General features: G+C 39.1%; 1 protein-coding gene across 4 annotated transcripts in view; it reads right to left on the bottom strand.

Moving 5' to 3' along the window:
* Positions 1–9343, bottom strand: part of Vps41 (vacuolar protein sorting 41 homolog (S. cerevisiae)) — a 193285-nt gene extending 183942 nt beyond the window's left edge. For all 4 annotated transcript variants that reach the window (XR_001236534.1, XR_001236535.1, XM_013521234.1 and 1 more), the window contains exons 1-2: positions 9288–9343; positions 397–435 (exon numbers count right to left, since the gene is read on the bottom strand). Coding sequence is in view for 2 of the 4 variants with exons in the window: in XM_013521234.1 (XP_013376688.1) it covers positions 397–435; positions 9288–9308 (60 nt within the window). In the remaining 2 variants the exon portion in view is untranslated. The remainder of the gene's footprint in view (positions 1–396; positions 436–9287) is intronic.
* Between the last annotated feature and the right edge of the window lie 9083 nt (positions 9344–18426).

The following is an 18426-nucleotide window of genomic DNA, read 5'->3' as shown; positions in this document are numbered from 1 at the left end:
GTGTGTCTAGTCCCTGGATTGGATGCCAGCACCACAATACAAAGAAGAAAAAAAAAACTGTGAAACATATAATGCATAAAATTTATTTTTAAAACAGGCTGCACTGAAAGTGTTGAGATTAATTTTTAAAACTTTGCATCACTTTTTCCAGTGTCCACACACTTCAAGTTAAAATATTATTCAAGTTGATGTGAAAACTTTTTCTTCCTTTTCCTGTTTAGTTTTAAAGCTAATCCATTTATCAATGGCATGCTCCTCCCCAGGGCTCCACTTTATGGTCCACTTTACCCACCCTGCTGGCCCCTGGGAGTGTTGTACTTGATCAAGCAAAGCGAGCTCAAAACAGGATCACAGTTGGTGACAAATCTGAAGGCTCCTGAATCACCACCACCTTACCTCAGATTCATCTGTAGATTCTTCAACAGACCCAGTTTCCTGCAAAGCATAGACAGGGAAATAGTCAGAAGACAGACAAAAGAATAAAAAAATACTTGCAAGAGCAAAGAGTTCCTGTGTCTCTGCCACTCGCCCCTGCCGCTCTCTCAGAAAGGCATTTGCAGCTGTACTTTCAGAGGACACCACAGAACCAGGATGGGTGGGACTGGTTACAGGGAGTCAGCAGGTGAACAAATTACATTAGGAACTTGTCTCCTGGGGACCTGGCAGATTCTTTTCCCACCTTACGGGACCTGGCAGATTCTTTTCCCACCTTACATTAGGAACTTGTCTCCTGGGGACCTGGCAGATTCTTTTCCCACCTTACGGTGCAAATCCATCTGGCAAAGCAGCCTCACTGATGTTAGAGGGGAAGAGAAGCTGTCATCTGAAATGATCTACAAACCAACTTTCATCCTGAAAAACTCTGTTGCTATTCATTACTATGCTATCAATCTGCTGGAGTCAAAATGACTGGCTTGCAAACACAGTTTTTTTAGAAAGAACCCTCCTGCTGTTTGAGCCCTTGCTCAAACAGGCTGTGTAATTTACATGTTCTCTTTAAGCCATTAACTCTAAGACAAACCACCTAATCCAGCTTCCCTCTTGCTAGACCATGAATCTTCCTGCTCAGGAAGAAACAAAGCAAAAGGGGAAAAATGGACTTGATCCTGCTCATCTCTCACCTGTCCACTGGAAGAGAGAATCTGCTGATGCCATGCACCCTCAAAGAGGTCAGCAAAATGAAGATTTACTTAACGTACTTATAGATATCAATAGCAATAAAAGGTTACAACTAATATGCTGACACTGAATGTAAGCATTTTACAACAGTCTACGAGATAAAGAAAGAACAACAACAAAAAAGATGGGGCAAGGACATTTCAGCTCTAATATTTTTTTCCAGAAAAAAAATGACATCTTAAAGTCAGATCAATGAATGTGTAAGTTTCAAAAAAATTATTATAGTAAAAGACATTACCATTAACTCCCCCTCAAAAACTCAAAACATTCCCTGCACTTTGAACACACCCTATCACTCCTAGCAATGGGTCTTTAACTGTAATTAGTATTTTTTTAATGTAAATCCTCACCTATTTTCCATCACCCCATGTATAAACTACTCAGTTCTAGCTGCAAAGCATGATAAATGCAAATCTGGCATTTAAAAACAGTTTTCATACATCAAAAATCAAGAAGAGTTTGACAAGTGGTAGGCACCTAGTAATACAGTCCTTGTACCCAAAAACTATCTATAAAATGGACGTGTCACTTCTAATTTAGAATTTTTATTACAGTTAGGTCATTAACCATGATAAGTATTAGAATTTCTTCTATATACCAATGTAGACTAGTTAATATTGATCTAAGTCTTAGTTCTCAATTAGTTCGTAGTCACAATCCTCCACAATAACTGTGTTATTATAACCACCAAGACAAACTAAACAAACCATTCTACCACTTGATAACTTTCCAGATAAAGATAACTATCATTCCTACCATGCTAAACTGTTTCTCCTCTACACTCCATCCAGTTCTTAGTTTTAGTCTTTTTTCCATCTTGGTCCTCCTCTTTTGGATACATTATATTTTTAAAATTAATAGCCCACTAATCTAACAGAATGGAGAGGGAATTACTTTTCCACAAGGGCACCATGAAGACAATGGTGAAAGGGTAGTGTCTTCACTATCAGTGTTGGGAAATTTGCTTGAATTTCTTCAGGCAAAAGAATGAAATGGGACCCTATTTTATACCATCCACAAAAATCAATTCAAAATAGATAAATGATGTAAAGATAAGATCTCAGCCATAAAACTCATAGAAGGGAACACAGGGAAAAGGTCTTTGACGTTGGTCTTGGCGATGACTTCTTGGATATTACACCAAAACCTCAGGATACAAATCCAAAAATAAAAAATGGGACGACCTCAAACTAAAAATCTTGTGCACAGTAAAAAAAAAAATAATAATAATAATAAAAAAGGCAAACTATGAGATGGGGAAGACATACTTGTAGAACATATATCTAATAAAGGGTCATTACTCAAGATTTATAAAGAACCCATACAACTCAACAGCAAGAAAACACATAATCCAATTAAAAAGAGGACCTGAATAGACATTTCTCCAAAGATATAAAAATGGCCAACAGGTATATGAAAAGGTGCTCAAAGCACCAATGATAAAGAAAGTGAGCATCAAAACCACTGAGATATCATCTTGCACCTATATTAGAATGGCTACTACCAGTAGAAAAGACAACAACTGGTTGCCAAGCACGCTCAAGGCCCTGGGTTCAACGCCTAGTACTGATCAAAAAAAAGATCACCAGTGCTGGCAAGCATGTTGAGTAAAGGGAACTTTTATATACTGCTAGTGAAATTGGAGATTGGTGTAGCCATTATGGAAAGCAGTACCAACCCTCCCCGCGCCCCCCACTCTCAGAGAAATAAGCCTTTAAAAAGGAGATCCTGCCATTTGCCACAGCATAGATGAACCTTGGGAACATTATGCTAAGTGAAATAAGCACAGAAAAATATCACTGCACTTATATATGGAATATTAAGGAAAACAAAGTCTAATACACAGAGATAGAGGCTAAAACAAGTGGTTGCCGGGAGAAGGGAAGTTTGGAAATGGGGAAATACAGGTCAAAGGGTACAAAACAGCAGAAACGCAGGATGAAAACGTCTAAAGATCTAATGCACAACATGATGGCTACAGCTAATAATCTACTGGATTCTTGCCCATTGGGTAGTTTAACATGCTCTTGCTTCAAGAGGGAACAGGTTAACTATGAGATAGAATGGATATGTTTATTTGTTCCACTGTAATAACCACTGTTCTATATTTATAAGTATATATATATATATATCTCCTAACATCATAGTATATACCTTAACTACATGATAAATTTTATTTTTAAAAATGTTACTATTTTGACTTTGTTACCAAACATGTATTATATATTGCTCCTAGGTGCTTTACCCACGTGTATGTCTGTACCATAGCATCTTGAACTTTTTTAAGGCACCCTGAGGTCAAAACAGTGAGGTGAGAGGTTGAACTTAAGGACTTCTAATATCTCCCATTGCCAAGAATCCCTGAATACTAAGTTATTAGTACTAGCAAAAGAAGACTGACAACTATGCCAATAAACTACATCTAGATTCCTATTTCCCATATCTAGAATTCTAAAAGAATACTTGACTACTCTTTTCAGAAAAATAATATTAAACGTACAGAAAATGTTTTTATTTGGAATCCATTCAAATACGCACAAAGATAAATGGGTATTCTTCATTAAAACAAAACAAACCAAAACCCCCATAAATCCCCAAACAGCAATGTTAATCCCAAAATTTAAAATCAAATTACACTATTGCTCCACACCAGGAAAGAAATGTAGTGCCCAAATCTGATATCTTGAGGCTCACAGATGCCAGAGAGCTGAGTTTGTAGGGAAAACCAGGTTCTGAGAAGAGCTTCCTATGGCTGCTTCCTGTGGCTGGCATCAATCAAGAACAGCTATTCCAGGACCCCTTGTCCTACCCTCAGCACTGGCACAAACCTCCTGGACATCAATGTTGTCTACACTTTGTCCACAATCCTACCAAAGCAATACACAAGTGACTTCAGGAATTAGTCCGGTCCATTATGTTTTAGCTTCATGTGGTCACCAAATCCCTCTCCTTGATATTCTACAGACAAAGATGAACAAGAAGGCATAAATATCCCCAGCAAGGGATCCAAGAAACAAGACTGAACCTCTAGGAAGGTTATCATTTAGAAAGAATCTGGATTTTCAAACATTTTTTAGGTTCAAAGAATCTTAACTTTGAGTCATGAAAAATAAGTTTAAAAACTGTAGTTTTCTAAATGAAATAAGCCAGACACAAAAAAGTAAATATTATACAACTCCACACATACAAGACAGACACACAATACAGGTTATCAGTGAGAAGGGGGAGACTACTAATAATCACCCACAGCTAACCAACCCAGATGAAGGTAAGAGGAAACACTTTCAAAGGAATCAGCAAGTCCAGCTAAGCTAATTTGTGGTGATGTTTTAGCTCCTCAATGAAAAACAGGACTCTAGAAAAATCTGATCTGTGCTTTTGCAACCTCTTGTTTGAGCCTCATTTTCCCCTTAATTACTGGCAATCTTACTTTTAAAAGATATGTCTCATCTGGCACACACCTGTAATCCCAGCATTTAGGAGGTTGAAGTAGGAAGATCGTTATGAGTCTGAGGCCAGTGTGGGCTACAAAGTGAGCTCAAGGCCAGCCTGAACTGCATAGCGAGACCCTGTCTCAAAACGACAAAAAAAAAAAAAAATTATGTCTCATAAGAAAATAGAACTGTGCATGTATAAACCAAGTCCTGGTTTAGATCATTACCCTTTGTCCTATTTATAAGATAACCATTTCAACCTAACCACTTTCATATACTTTACCTCATTTCATATTCCAAGAGTCCTAGTATAATTCCCAATTTACAGGCAGGAAGTTTATTTCATGCACATGGAGCCATTATGCATGATCATGGACTGTGCCATCTGACAGTCTCTAAATGTTCTACGGTATGGATGGAATTTCCTTAGTTTCTAAAGTATAGGGAGAGAATTCAAAATAGAGAGTCTCCCATTTGATCAAAGACGGTCAGATTGCACAATCACTTTAATAGACCAGGATCCAGTTTGGTTGAATATGGAAGATAAAATATATCTAGAGCTGGCAGGAATATGGAATGAAGAGAATGTTAGCTGCACACGGTTGCACAGAGGTACAATCCCAGCACTCAGGGAGGTTGAGGCAGAACTTCAAGTTCCAGCCCAGCCTACGCAACTTAGCATAAACAGTGAGATCTTGCCTCAAAATTTGGAAAAAAAAAATATTTTTAAAAAGGACTGAAGATGTAGCTCAGTGTGAAAGCCCTGGGTTCAATCCTCAGTACGATGGTGATGAGGGAGGCATGTGCAGAGATATAAAGAATGTAATCAACATTTCAATTAATTTGAAATGTATTCCAATGTCTCAAGTCAAATAATTCCACACAAACTCTACTGAACCTAGTTTACAATTCAACAACTGAAAAAGCTATCCTCCCACTAACAGATGCACTCAGGTATTATATCATTAAACACCTAGACCTAGCACCAGCCCTTTTGGAGATACAGACATGAGTAAGCGCTCACTCTTATTCTTGAGGACTCAGCAATCTGTGGGCAACATAAGACAGATACACAAACAACAGGCTTCGAACAGCACGTTCCTCATAAAAGGGGGATGGACAAACACTGGTGGGCATCTGTAATGATGAAGGGCAACTATAAATCGTCTTGGAGCTAAGTAAAACTGCTGGTTAGAAGATTTCCAGGCAGAATGCAGGGTATTAGCTCTTTCAGTGAGCTATAAAATATAAATGTACTCACTTTTTTGTGAACTACCTTTACTATATTCGTCAAAGGCAAGGATTTCCCAAAGAGTTAAAAATACCTGAGTACTCATATCCAAAAAATGACTTTAACGAAAAGTTTTTTAGTTTTATAGTATATTAACTACCTCAGAGAGGACATCACTATTTTGACTAAGTTAAAATTAAAGGGCATGGGTCCAACACAAAATAACACAACACTTAGGACAAATAATGCTGAGCAGTTCAACTTTGTTTCTTGTCCTGGAAGGCTGTCTGCATTTCCAAGACGCAAAGCCAAGAAAAATTCCTTCCTTTGCCCTCATCCATAACATCTCAGTACTCCATTTAATACACTTCTCAATTCCTGAAGCATTCAGAGGAAGGGAAGGAAAAAACTTAGGTCATCATTTCCAAACATGTTCAAGGCAGCAGAGAAGAATAATTAGCAAATCTATTCCATTTCTGCATACTTTAGCTTTCAAAAAAACTATAATAAAGGCCTACTATCAAAGTGAATGGCTTCCTACTGTGAAATGCAAAACGCACCAACCAAGCAGAGAGAGAAAAGCCTAAGCATTTTTGAAGCACTCATAATACTGGCACAATTATTCTCTAGTTTTCCTTAAACAAACAGAACAGTTCGTGAATGTTTGCTTCTGACAATATGCTATGGTCTTTTCAAGGAAGACTCTCATGTCACGGGGGGTGGTGAGCCCACTCCAACTGTATACTGGCTGCTAAAGGATCCCAGGTGAAAGAACGGGTTGAAGGGCTTATAGTTTGGATATGAAATGTCCCCAAAGGCTCAGATATTGAAGGCTGGGTCTCCAGTGCAGGGGTGTTTCAGAGATGGAGCTTTTGTGAGTAACTGGACTATGAAGGTTCTGACCTCATCAGTGCATTGATCCACTTGTGGGTTCCCACAACTTGGTGGGTTGTGGGGAGATGATGGAGACTTTGGAGGTGGGCCCTTGGGGACTGTGTCTTGTCCCTGCCCTGTCCTCCCTGCCTCACTCTCTCTGCCACCACCCACAATGAAGTAAGCTGCTTTGCTCCACGTTCTCTGCCTTGACAATGGCCTCACCACAGGCCCAGGGGGAATGGAGCCAAGGGACAACGGGCTGAAACCTGGGAGACTGGAAGCCAAAATAAATCTTCCTCTAATTTATTTTTCTCAGCAACAGAAAGCTAACAGAAGAAAATCATCAAGGTGAAGGACTAATCTTACTGCATAAAGCAGAAACAAAATGATTCAGACAGCTCTTGAGTATCTTTTAAAAGACATGGTGTTCTAATGAAAAATCATGTGCTTCGGTGATCAAACAACTAAACATTTATTGTAGACATAAGCCTGAGCAAGTTCCTCAAGTGGACTGAATTTCAATTTACTTATCTATAAAATTCAATCATTTAACACGTTAAGTAACAAGCAATATTCCAGTGTTTGACATAAAGTAATGCATAAATCCTTGTCATGATGTAGCTTACACTGTAATAGCAAGAACATGGAGAAATATACAGAAAAAATAAACAAATTTAGGAACATAATCTGTCAGATGAACAATACAGAAAAAAGAATGCAAGAGGAGGATTTAAAAGAATTGTCAGGGAAAACCTCAGTCAAAATGAATACTTAGTCAAAGGAAGTGAGGGAAGAGCCCAGAAGATAGCCAGAGTCCTAAAAGGAAGTAGCAGCAGCAAAGCCCCTGAGGGAGGAACAAGTTTGGCTTGTTGAAGGAACAGTAAGAAAGCCATTGGTGGATGCAGAGTTTCAGAAGGGTACAGGAGTGTAGTGGAAAGTAAGAGCGGAAAAGGCTGAGGTGTATGGGACAGAATCCTGCTGGGCAACTAGGCTGCTGGAAGGGCACTGGTTTGGAAAGCCACTAGAAGATCTGGAACACAGAAAATGCTTTGCCTCACTTATGTAACAGACTTCTGACCTCACAGAATTCTTTTGGAAGGACCAAATACAGTATGAAAGAGTTTTATAAACTGGGAAGTTGTACCAATGTAAAACATTCTGGTTATATCCCAAACTTTGTGTTTTTGTTTGTTCTTTTACATCAGACAGCTCTGCCAAACTCTTCTGCACAAGCACAGTAAATAGGAAGAGCAACTGTCTTAGTTTGAAGGTAGTTCTATTACACTGTATCTAAAAACTCAAGGAATATGGTTTCTGCTTTATGTAAAACCACGAAATATTATATTTCAACCTAAAATGAACAATGTAAAAAACAATCTCACCACTAATCCACGGACCATTGAGTCCCAAAATGATATGCTTTTAATGAGTGTTTTACTGTGCCTGCTCAGGCTGAAAGGAGGAGGCAAAAATGTTAGGTAAGAGATTCTCTTGTTACTACACTCACTTAGTCAAATTTCTTAATTACCAGCATACATAATATGTACACAGGTCAAATTTGCATTATGGAATGATACTAAAGTACGATGCGCATGCTAAACTACTGAACTAGATAAATGTCTCTTCTGATACTAAACGGCTCATCATACATACCCTTCTTAGAAGTAATCACAGCAACTGAGGGCCCTGTTAACTTGAAAGGAGAAAGTGAACTGATTCTAGAAATGGAGACTTAAGTTATCTCTCCCATTAATCTGGTTTAGGCTGTCTTCTCTGTCATTTTGATTTTATTTTGTCCTTTCATCTAATGTGTGGCTATCACTATTGTAATATGAAACTAAATAATGTTTTCATCATTAATTTCTACCCAAAACTCCACGGCCAGGTTACTAGGTGACTGGACACTGCCATCCAATGTCTTGCTGGCTACAAATAACCCCACTTACTCCTCCCAAAACTTCTGCATTTGTGCATGAACTTATCCATCTTAATCCACACTGTGGGCTGTGTAATTATCTCCATCCGATGTTTGGAAGTAAACACTCCAAAATTATACATTTGGTAAGAAAGGTAACCTGCTTTAGCGCCTTGGCATTTCAGATCCAGAAACAGCACACATAAAATCCCTCTTGGTCGGCCAATAGTGCCTTAGTGCCTTACTTAGCTCTCCACCTAAACCCAATAGATAGAAAACGGAATTCACGCTCTACCTCCCTCCTCTCTCTCACTGTCCTACTTCCAGGGAAAAACAATGAATTTCAGTCACTTGGCTTCCCACAGGTAGCCAGTTCCTGGGGTGGACTGGCAGGCTTCCGTCAAATCTCACTGAGCACAGGCCACAGAGAATGGCCCAAGGAAAGTAAAGCGACCCCAGAAAACGCGGGGCTGTGTCGGGTGCTATCCCGCACCCTCCCCGGGGGAAACGAGATCTCGGCCCTCGGTACCCCGGAAGAAGCTCTCGCAGTCCTTTCCCGCCCTCCCGCATCGCCCCCCTCCACACAGCGCCCCCAACCTCCTGGCTGGAGGCTGCCAGTCCCCAGTCTCCTAAGTAGCACCGCAGCCTTTACCTGCTCCTCAGCTTCCGCCATGGTGCTGCAGGGGAATCACGTGACAGACCCGGAAGCAGGAGAAGCCAGGAGCTGGCCCGAGGCCTGCTGGGAAATGTAGTTTTAGCCGCACCTACTCTGTCTTGGAGCGGTTCTGAGGTACAATTCTCCTAACTGTCCAGACTTAACGGAGTCCATTGCTAATGCTATGGTTTATTTTATTGTTCCAGTTTCTGTGGTTATTTGGATATTTTTAAAGCACTTAGTATATACATGAGTTGCAGGGTGTGTACCTGATCATTAATTATCTCACTTAACCATCCCAGCAGTCCTTCCCATGATCCCCCTCTGTAAGGGACAAGACTGTTGCTGAAAGGTCATGCTAGAGAAAGAGGCCAAACGTAGGTTAGTATTTGGCCTTGTCTGAAAACAAGGACTGTGATCATCACCACTTGATGCTTAGTCTAACTTTGCCGCCTGCTTCCATTTAAATATATATGAAGTGAATATAGTCATCTTTACAGTGGAAAGCCACTATAAAGGATGATTTATACTACAACAAATATTTAACATCTATGCTTGCTCCTTTAAGTTGACATCTTCTAGAAGGTGAACACTGAAATAGTTTTTGAAAAATTGAATGTTTTTAGTCTCTATTATTTATATATTTGTTATACTGTTTTAGATGGCTTCTATAGGCAGATATGTAAGATAGAATTTAAATTGATCTTGGTAAAATCTGCACAACCACTATATTACTTCCATCCTCTCTATGTTGCTGGACATTCTGAATTTTACCATTCCTCCAGAATCTGCAGTATCTTGCCCAAAGAGAGGCATTTCCTGCTTTCCATTCACTGATAAGCTAATAAGTAGCAGAAGGTAGCATAAATGGCAGTCTGTGATAGATGTCTCAGTGCCCTCTTGGACTCTCTCGGCCTCGCCGATACTAACCTAATAGCACAGACTCAGCACTCTACTTCCCTGAGTCTCTAGCTACCATTCACTCAACCTGTGATTCCTCAGTGGCTCAGAAGCCAGAATGGTGTCATCTCTTAGACATTCATCTTCCCCTTAGTTTTAAATATCCCTTCACCCTTCTGGGGTCTCTCTTCCAGGATGCTAATCATCTAGCCACAAGAGAGTGAAGTTAGACTACCCCGAAGGCATTTGAATAGTCATAGCCAAGGACCTGGACCCCTAAGTGTCAACCTGTTCCACCCAAGAATTTCTCAGATCTGTCGTAAAGCAGACCAAGACAAAACTATTCATGAAGGACTCTAAATTCTAGAAAGACTTTTGTACAGACCAAAGAATTTATGAAACTCCTCAGTCCAATATCCACAGAAATCAGAAATAAGCTAAGCTCTTTTACTTTTCTGACTTTTTTTGCAAAACATCATTTTTTTCTTTTTCCCTGGCGAGCTAGATCTACCTAGAAACTTGTAGGACACAGCCTCTTCAAATTGACACTCTCCTCTGCTTTGGTGAAAAATAGATGTGACCAAGATAAGAAAGGAAAATGAAAAATTATTACTACTGTCTTCCACACAGGGTGCTCTTGATTTACTGCTCAATTTTGTTTTGGTGAGAAGTCAGGCAGAACCTCCAAAGACAGAATGATTAAATTCTGGTAAAATTGCTGCTGGAATCCAGAACAAGGTTTTGTTTTTTTTCTCTCTGAGTTCTGTTTTTCTTTCCAACAGTCACTGTGTGGACCCATAAAATTTTGAAGACTTCACAACCTAGGGGAGTTCTGGCTTCTATCTCTCCTTCTAGGCTGGCAATCTTCCTCCTAATCTTACCTGGTTTCTTAGGACACCTGAGCTTTATCTTCTCTCAGGTCACTGCTGCCTGGACCTCTGATGATGGTAGAATTAGGGGTAGGGATCAGTTGAAAGCTTTCATTGAAGGGGTCTCCTGAGAATCCAAATCTGTCCCTTGTAAGGACCACTACTCTCTGATTTCATTGTTGAATGTGCTACCTTTTCTACTTTGACAGCAAGAGCTCCCTCAGTTTGTATGCTGGATGAATAGTCTCAACAAATTCTCCAAGGCAGACATCCTTTTCATCTGCCACAGGTTCTGCTCTGAGAGAACTCCTGGTAGAGAAGGATTCAGTAGCATCCGAAGCAAGCAAAACCGAAGGCCAGACATTCCCCATGGACTTTCCTGCATTCCTACTTTTCTAGAGTGAAGAATGTTCAACCTCTTTCTTTTTCTCAAATCCAGTATCATGTACTTGATTGAAAAGGCAACCAAACATTCCTACAAATTCTCCTCCCTTCCTCAACCTCAGAGAGCCAAGATTTTCCAAGTCTGTTTCTAGTTCAGTGTACTGTCTTGATTATAATAAAATATGATGAATATTGGCTCTATTGCTGCTTCCCTTTGCACATACTGGAAAGGTGAAATGACATGAGTACAGAAAGCTGAAGCCTACTATGAGCTAGAAGATTCATACTGGGTAAAATGGCAAGAAGCTTCAAGTTTTCTCACGTTATGAAAGTTTGAGACTCCCTTAACTAGGAAGGGTTTGTATTGGTCAGCGCTCTTATGTCTTCTCCCTAGATTGCTACCCTCCCTGATAGCCAATGACAAAATATTTAGTCTTAGATCCTTTTTAGTTAGGTGATGCTTTATAAATTCTTAATCTTTAGTTCCTGTTTCTCCCTAGATTTCTACCTTCCCTGATAGCCAGTGACAAGCAGAATTATATCTACTGACTTTAAGCAATAATCTTAGCCTTTCTTTAAGTAACTTTCTCTCCCAAACAGCTAAAATAATATTTATATTATCATTAACAATGTTGGCAAGCCTAAGCTTATTTGCAGTTTAGTTTCTCAAAATGTGTATGGGCTGCAACTTGTTACCTTCTAATATTTTAAATGTCATGTTAAGATATATTGGAATAAGCTTATAGGAAACTTCTCTCAGTATGTTTGTCAGTTTTTCATCACTGTAAAAAAATGCTGAGATAATTAACTTATAAAAAGAAAAGGTTTATTCTGGCTCACAGTTTTGGTGGTTCCAGTTCATGCTAAGTTGGCCTCATTACCTTGGGGTCTGTGGCCAGGCTGCACATCATAGCAGAGGAGAAAAGAAAAAGGGTCAGAGTCCCAGTGGTCCTTCAGCGGCATTCTCCAGTAACCTAAGCCCTCCCACCAGCCCTACCCCTGAAAGGTTCTATCACCTCTCAATAGTGTCATGCCAGGGGCTGGCCCTTTAACATCTGGGTTGGAGGGGACAGCACTCAAGATCAAAACCATGATACTGACCAAACATGTTAGATTATTTTAAAGAACAATTTTTGAATTAGAAAAACAATGCGTGTTCATGATATATGATTAGGAAATGTAAATTTCAAAAGGCATTGACAATTCCTCCATTCAGGTAATCTTTGGTGGATATATTTCTTTCTTTTTCTCCTCCGTCTTTCTCCCTTCCTACTCCTTCTTTTTTCTTTTCCCTCCATTTCTCTTCCTCCTTTTCTTCCTCTTTCTCCCCCTCCTTTTCTTCCTATTCTCCTCCCACTTTCCTTCTTCTCCTTCTCCTTTTTCTCATTCCTTTCTCCTTCCTCTAAGTTTTTTCAACAAAAATCATATCAAATTTTGTCAGGCTTTTCTCACTTAGTCAAATATCAAATCTTACTATACTATTTTAGTTGTATATATTATAATTCATCTATGAAAAATAGGTAATTTATATATTCATTCTTTTTGGTGTATGCTTCAAGTATATCTAACATTACTGTCATCCACCTTATAAATATTTCCTTAAAATATGTTGAAATGGGATTGCTTGGCCATCAGAGCCTTCAAAGTTGTCATAAATGTTCATTTGTACTTTTAATGAAATTTCTATTAAATACTGTGATGTAGTGATATCGAATAACTGAGAAAATCATTTACTCACTTGTTGGATTTCTGTTATATATCTCACTAGCACATACTTCAGAGACCATCAGTCTGAGCATCACTACTTACCTGCAACCCACTTACTCAACATCTTCCACATTTTTGACAAAGAAGCACAAAACTAATTTTTTAACTCAATACATGAATTCAGACTGTTCAGAATCCAGTTGTTTAGCTGTGTTAAGAAAATGTATTATTTCATAACCTTTCATTTTTCAATCAAAATTTTGAAACAAAATACTTAAACATATCCTGCATTAGTTCCAAATATCATCTGTGAAACATGGTCCATTTTTCAGCAAGAGTCCACTTTCAAGGTGTATTTATAGAAGAGTCTTTTCTCTTTCAAATACTTTGAGTCCTTCAACTATGAAAACACAAAAAAACTGAAAAAGAAGAGAAAAGGAAAGTAAAACAAAGGGCTTTCTGCACTAAGCAAAACAAAAAGCCCCAATATGTCCCAAATTTTAACATAACAATTGTGTTCATTAATGAAAATTTATGATGGATTTCTGGCCCTGTAAAAATTCTGCCATGTCATGATGGTGATTGTCCAACATGGTCTGGAGCCCAAAAGAACAGTGTGCCATTCCAAGACCTATTTCAGCCTCCTTCTTCCCTCACTCTAACCTCAACTTCCTCTTTTCTTTTCTCACACCCACCAACCCTTCCCTAATCAGCATTTGTTGTGACACCCTGACTGCCCATGTAAACTCCACCCCTATCGCAGCTCAATAAATTCTTTGTCTCCCAGCTTTCCCTTCAGAGGGTTCTTCCATTCTCCTGCAGCCTTCCCACGCCCACAGTAAAGGCTTCTTTTATCTCTGTCCTGTCTCTCATTTGCACCAGAAGAAAAACCTTACAATTAATATTCACCTTTTATCTTTTGAACCCTCTACCTCAGACTGAGCTACATTGGCAGCCCTTTTTTTTTTTTTTTTGAGACATCTTGCTAAGTTGCGAACTTACCAGCTTGGGCTCAAACTTGTGATCCTCCTGCCTCGGTCACCAAGGGAACTGACAGTGGAGGTTTGATTAACATTCAGTTTTTATATAAACACTAATATAAATGCTTCTTAGCCAAGAAGCTATTCAATCCATCATAGAATTGAATCTATATATGATAGGAAAATGCATAAAATATTACTTTTGAAATAAAAATAATTAAATTAAATTAAAATCCTGTAATGTTGGTTTAATAGTTGTATTTATCTCAAACATTAGTTTACAAAGAAAACAAAATCTGAACACTACAGCATTTTTTTTTCAATTTTGTGGTGTTTCTGCTGAATCTCATTCATTTATAGGATTGGTAAGCCTGGCACGTGACAACCAGTTGGTCCACCATTTATGGTGTTATTGTAAGAAGACTCAAGCTTAATTACAAGACCCTGACCCAGAAAGAAGGGTTAGAGCCTTTCTAATGTTGCTTTAAGAAGGCAATAAATTTGAAAAGTCCTAGGGAGGATTTTTCCCTTCAAAAAGGAAGCATACCCAGGAGAACACAAGAAAAAGTTTACAAAATGAACAGGTAAGATGACCTTGCACCCAAAGATGAAGTGTAATCCCAATTAGACTCCATGAGGGGCAGGCAAACTCAAGTCAAGAATATCCCAAAAATAAAAAAAATTACACCTGGATGGATATTTCTTGGGGAGGGGTTCTTTCTTTCTCTCAGTTTTTAAAGTACATGTTTGCCGTATATAATGATTACATTTATCATGGGGAATGGGTACATATACATAACACATCTTAAATCTTTCTTCATCTCCTATCTCTTCCCTCATTTCCTACTCGTTCCATGTCTTGGTCTCATTTCTATTTTTTTCTTTTAATTCTTTTCTTCTTTTAAACCAGACGGGTATTTCTTGTGATGGTGCCTTAAATAACATTGTAACAACTATTTACATAGCATTTGGATTGTATTATATACCCAGTATAATCTGGAGATGATTAAGCATATGAGGAGATATGAGTAGGTTATGTTGCAAATACAATGCCATTTTATGTAAAGAACATGAGCATCTGAGGATCTGGACATCTATGAGGATCCTGGAACCAGTCCCCTATGGCCTTGAAGAACAACTGTATTTCTATCTCATTTGACATTTAATAGAGAAAAATATATATAGGGCAGTAACTAAAAATGAAGACCTCTCATCTCCAGCTGATGTATCACCAACTTCACTATATAAATGGCTCTTCTCAGTTCCTGCCAACACCTCCCCAAGCCTTCCAAGGCTACCCAAAATGCCTTTCCTGTCAGTCCTTTCCCTTGCTCTGGTGCATGTAAATCCTACGTCAAACTGAGATGTTCTGGCCTTGCTATTTCCAAAACCAGCTCCTGCCCCTTTTTCCCAATTCCCTCTGGAGACCTCTCCTCTTCTTTCCACTGAGCTTCAACACATGGTGTTGGTCAGGTGAGTGGAAAGGGTAGACACAAGCCTTCAGATGGGAATAGCCACGCAGAAAGAAAAACCTGTCTTGTCATTGGTGCATACCCATGACAGACATCTTTCTACCAAATCTGCCCTGGTTTTCCCTATATTAGCTCTCTTTCTTGCGGGAGGAATGGCCAATTGGTTCAGAAATCCTATTTTAAGTATCTACGTTATGTTGTGATGGCATTTATGGAACTGTCTATCTAGGACCCCTTTACACCCTTTTTCCTAGACTGGCTTCCCTTCCACCCCATTTCCCCAACCTATCACTCACATGGTACCTACAAAGCCCCCTTCCACTTACTAGATACAGGTTATTGATTTTTATCCTTTTCCTGAGGTTTTTGGAATTAAGAATAAAAGAGCTCAAACTTTTTCCTGATGTTTGGATTCTGCTAGACAGCATGAGAACCATTTTTGTTGAAACAAGTTCAAATTAGTTTTGTGATACGTACAATCAAAGGCCCCTAACAGATGTGTACACACGTACACACACACACACCCACACACAAACACACACCCACATACACACACATTTGCTTTCTCCTCTAAAAAATCTTTATGTCATATCTTCTCTGCCCTTTTGCTCTAGTAAGTGGGCTTTGGTAACCAGGGAAACCAACTTGGTTCCCAGTCCTAAGGGATTAAGGAAAGGTAACTCAGAATTGATAGAAACAGGGCTGATTCTCCGCTCTTTGGATGACACATATAATTGCCACTCCCATTTTTTTTTTTCTACGTTTCCTCATTTCCGCGTGGTACTGACAAAGGGCGGATTTTACCACCCTTCTGATGCTGGCTGAATTTCAACCAGAAACTGACTTTCTCATGCTTTGCTTGCTAGGTTTCAGAAGGGCAATCAGCCAGAATCATGGCCAGGGGCTACTTCGAATGACAGTTTCAAGTTCAGGAAAAAATCTAATACAAAGACAGAGGTTCAATTATCTGGTTCAGGAATCAGCTAAATAGAGAGTCCCATTCCTGGGTAATGTGGAAGTAAGTTGATTATGAAGGAATGTTCAGGAAAATCTTCAAGACAACCAAGCAATCAGCTAAAAACTTACCCTTCCAGGCACTGAAGTACTCCTATTGAGTAAGTATTCTTCAAGTAATTTAAAAGTAATATATCTCTGACTTTAGCAGACTCTTTTTGGGAAGGAAGTCCCCTGCTTTCTAATAGAAAAATATAAAGCACTGACCATCCAAAACTTAGATTTGACTTGGTGAAAGGATCCTCCCTAAATAAGGTAATCTCTTCTGAGAACATTGATATCCCACTGTCTTTGAAGTCCTCTTATATAATGATTAGAAATCTTTCCTCTTTTACTTATAACTTGAAATAAGTTCCAGGGTTTCTTCTTTCTAGGAATCTAAAATGTTGCCAAGTTTGAGTTTCAGTACACAATTTGCAAATATCAGATACTCTTATGCTAACCTGCAGTACTGAAGGAAATAGTCTGATCTTAATAATGGTAATCTTTGCAGTCTTGATGTAATTGCAATATAACTTCATACCTTTGAAGGACTTTTATTCAGCCTAAGAAAAAGTTATGTGGGGCAGCAGTTTGTCCTGGAGCTGCTGTGAGTTACTTGTTGGATCCTTTGCTGGGTTCTTTCATCCATGAAATGAGCCTAAGATTCTAATTATCCCTTGAGAAATATTAATAATATATTATCATTATGTGACTTGCTTAGAAGATCATTCAAAAGGCACATTTTCTAATACTCATTTACACAGATGGCATTCACCCATCTAACAATTAGCATGTAGTACGGGTAAACACATGAATAAAACATTAAGAGACAGTTTTGAAGAACATATAATATGGCAATAGCTATATACAGTAGCTAAATGTAATAATATGAGAGTATTTAACTAAATTCACAGACTCAATGATTGCTGCTCGGCAGCAAAGCTTTTCTTTTCCTTTCCCCTTTCTGAGGACATATCCCAAATTGAATGCACAGTTTCTTCTCTAAAATTTCCTCCTTCTGAGTACTCTTGCACCATGACGAGCACCACCTATGTGTGTAACTTCATCCATCTCATATTGTTATAACAGAATCCCTGGTGGATGGTGGGCAACGTATAAAGAAAAGAGATTTATTTTGGCTCACAATTCTGGTGACTGGAAAGTTCAATTAGCATGCTCTGGGTGTCTGGAAAGGGGCTCCTGGCTGTGTCACACATGGCGGAGAAGTATAAGGGGACCAGTTATGTACAGAAGGGATCAAAATGTGCATACACTCACTTTATAACAGCCCACTCTCCTGAGAACTCATCCAGTCACTTGAGACCTAAGCCATTCCTGCAAGATCCTATTACTCTTTCCAAGGGTAGGCCTCCCATGATAATCTCCCAGCACCTTTGCCTGATGGGGCCCACCACATCACTACTGTTACATCAAGCTTCTAGCATGTGAACCTCTGTGCAACAAACCATATTGAAGTCATAGCCATGCCCAAGTCAGAAAGCTTTGAGTTAAACCTTGACACATTTCCTTTCTTCTTTCACACTGTCAGATCTCATCAAGTCACCACATTCTCTTAATTCAACCTAATAACATCTCTTTTTGAGGTCCTATGTGCACCTCCATTGTGTGTCTCGTAGTTCAATTCACCACTGCCCCTCACCTTGTTATTGCAGGAACCTCCTATCGGTCTCTGCCTCCTCCTCATTCTTGCCACTCTGCATTCACAGGGCAGCTACAGTAATTTTATTTTTTTAAAGACACATGACTGTAAAAGGCCTCTGCCTAACACTTTCCCTGGTTCTCCATTGCTGTTGGGATAAAGTCCAGT

Source organism: Chinchilla lanigera, unplaced genomic scaffold (assembly GCF_000276665.1).
Source record: "Chinchilla lanigera isolate Chin_1 unplaced genomic scaffold, ChiLan1.0 scaffold00059, whole genome shotgun sequence".
Taxonomy (NCBI): domain Eukaryota; kingdom Metazoa; phylum Chordata; class Mammalia; order Rodentia; family Chinchillidae; genus Chinchilla; species Chinchilla lanigera.
Note: the sequence above shows the minus strand (reverse complement) of the source record. Positions and strands in the feature narration are given on the sequence as shown.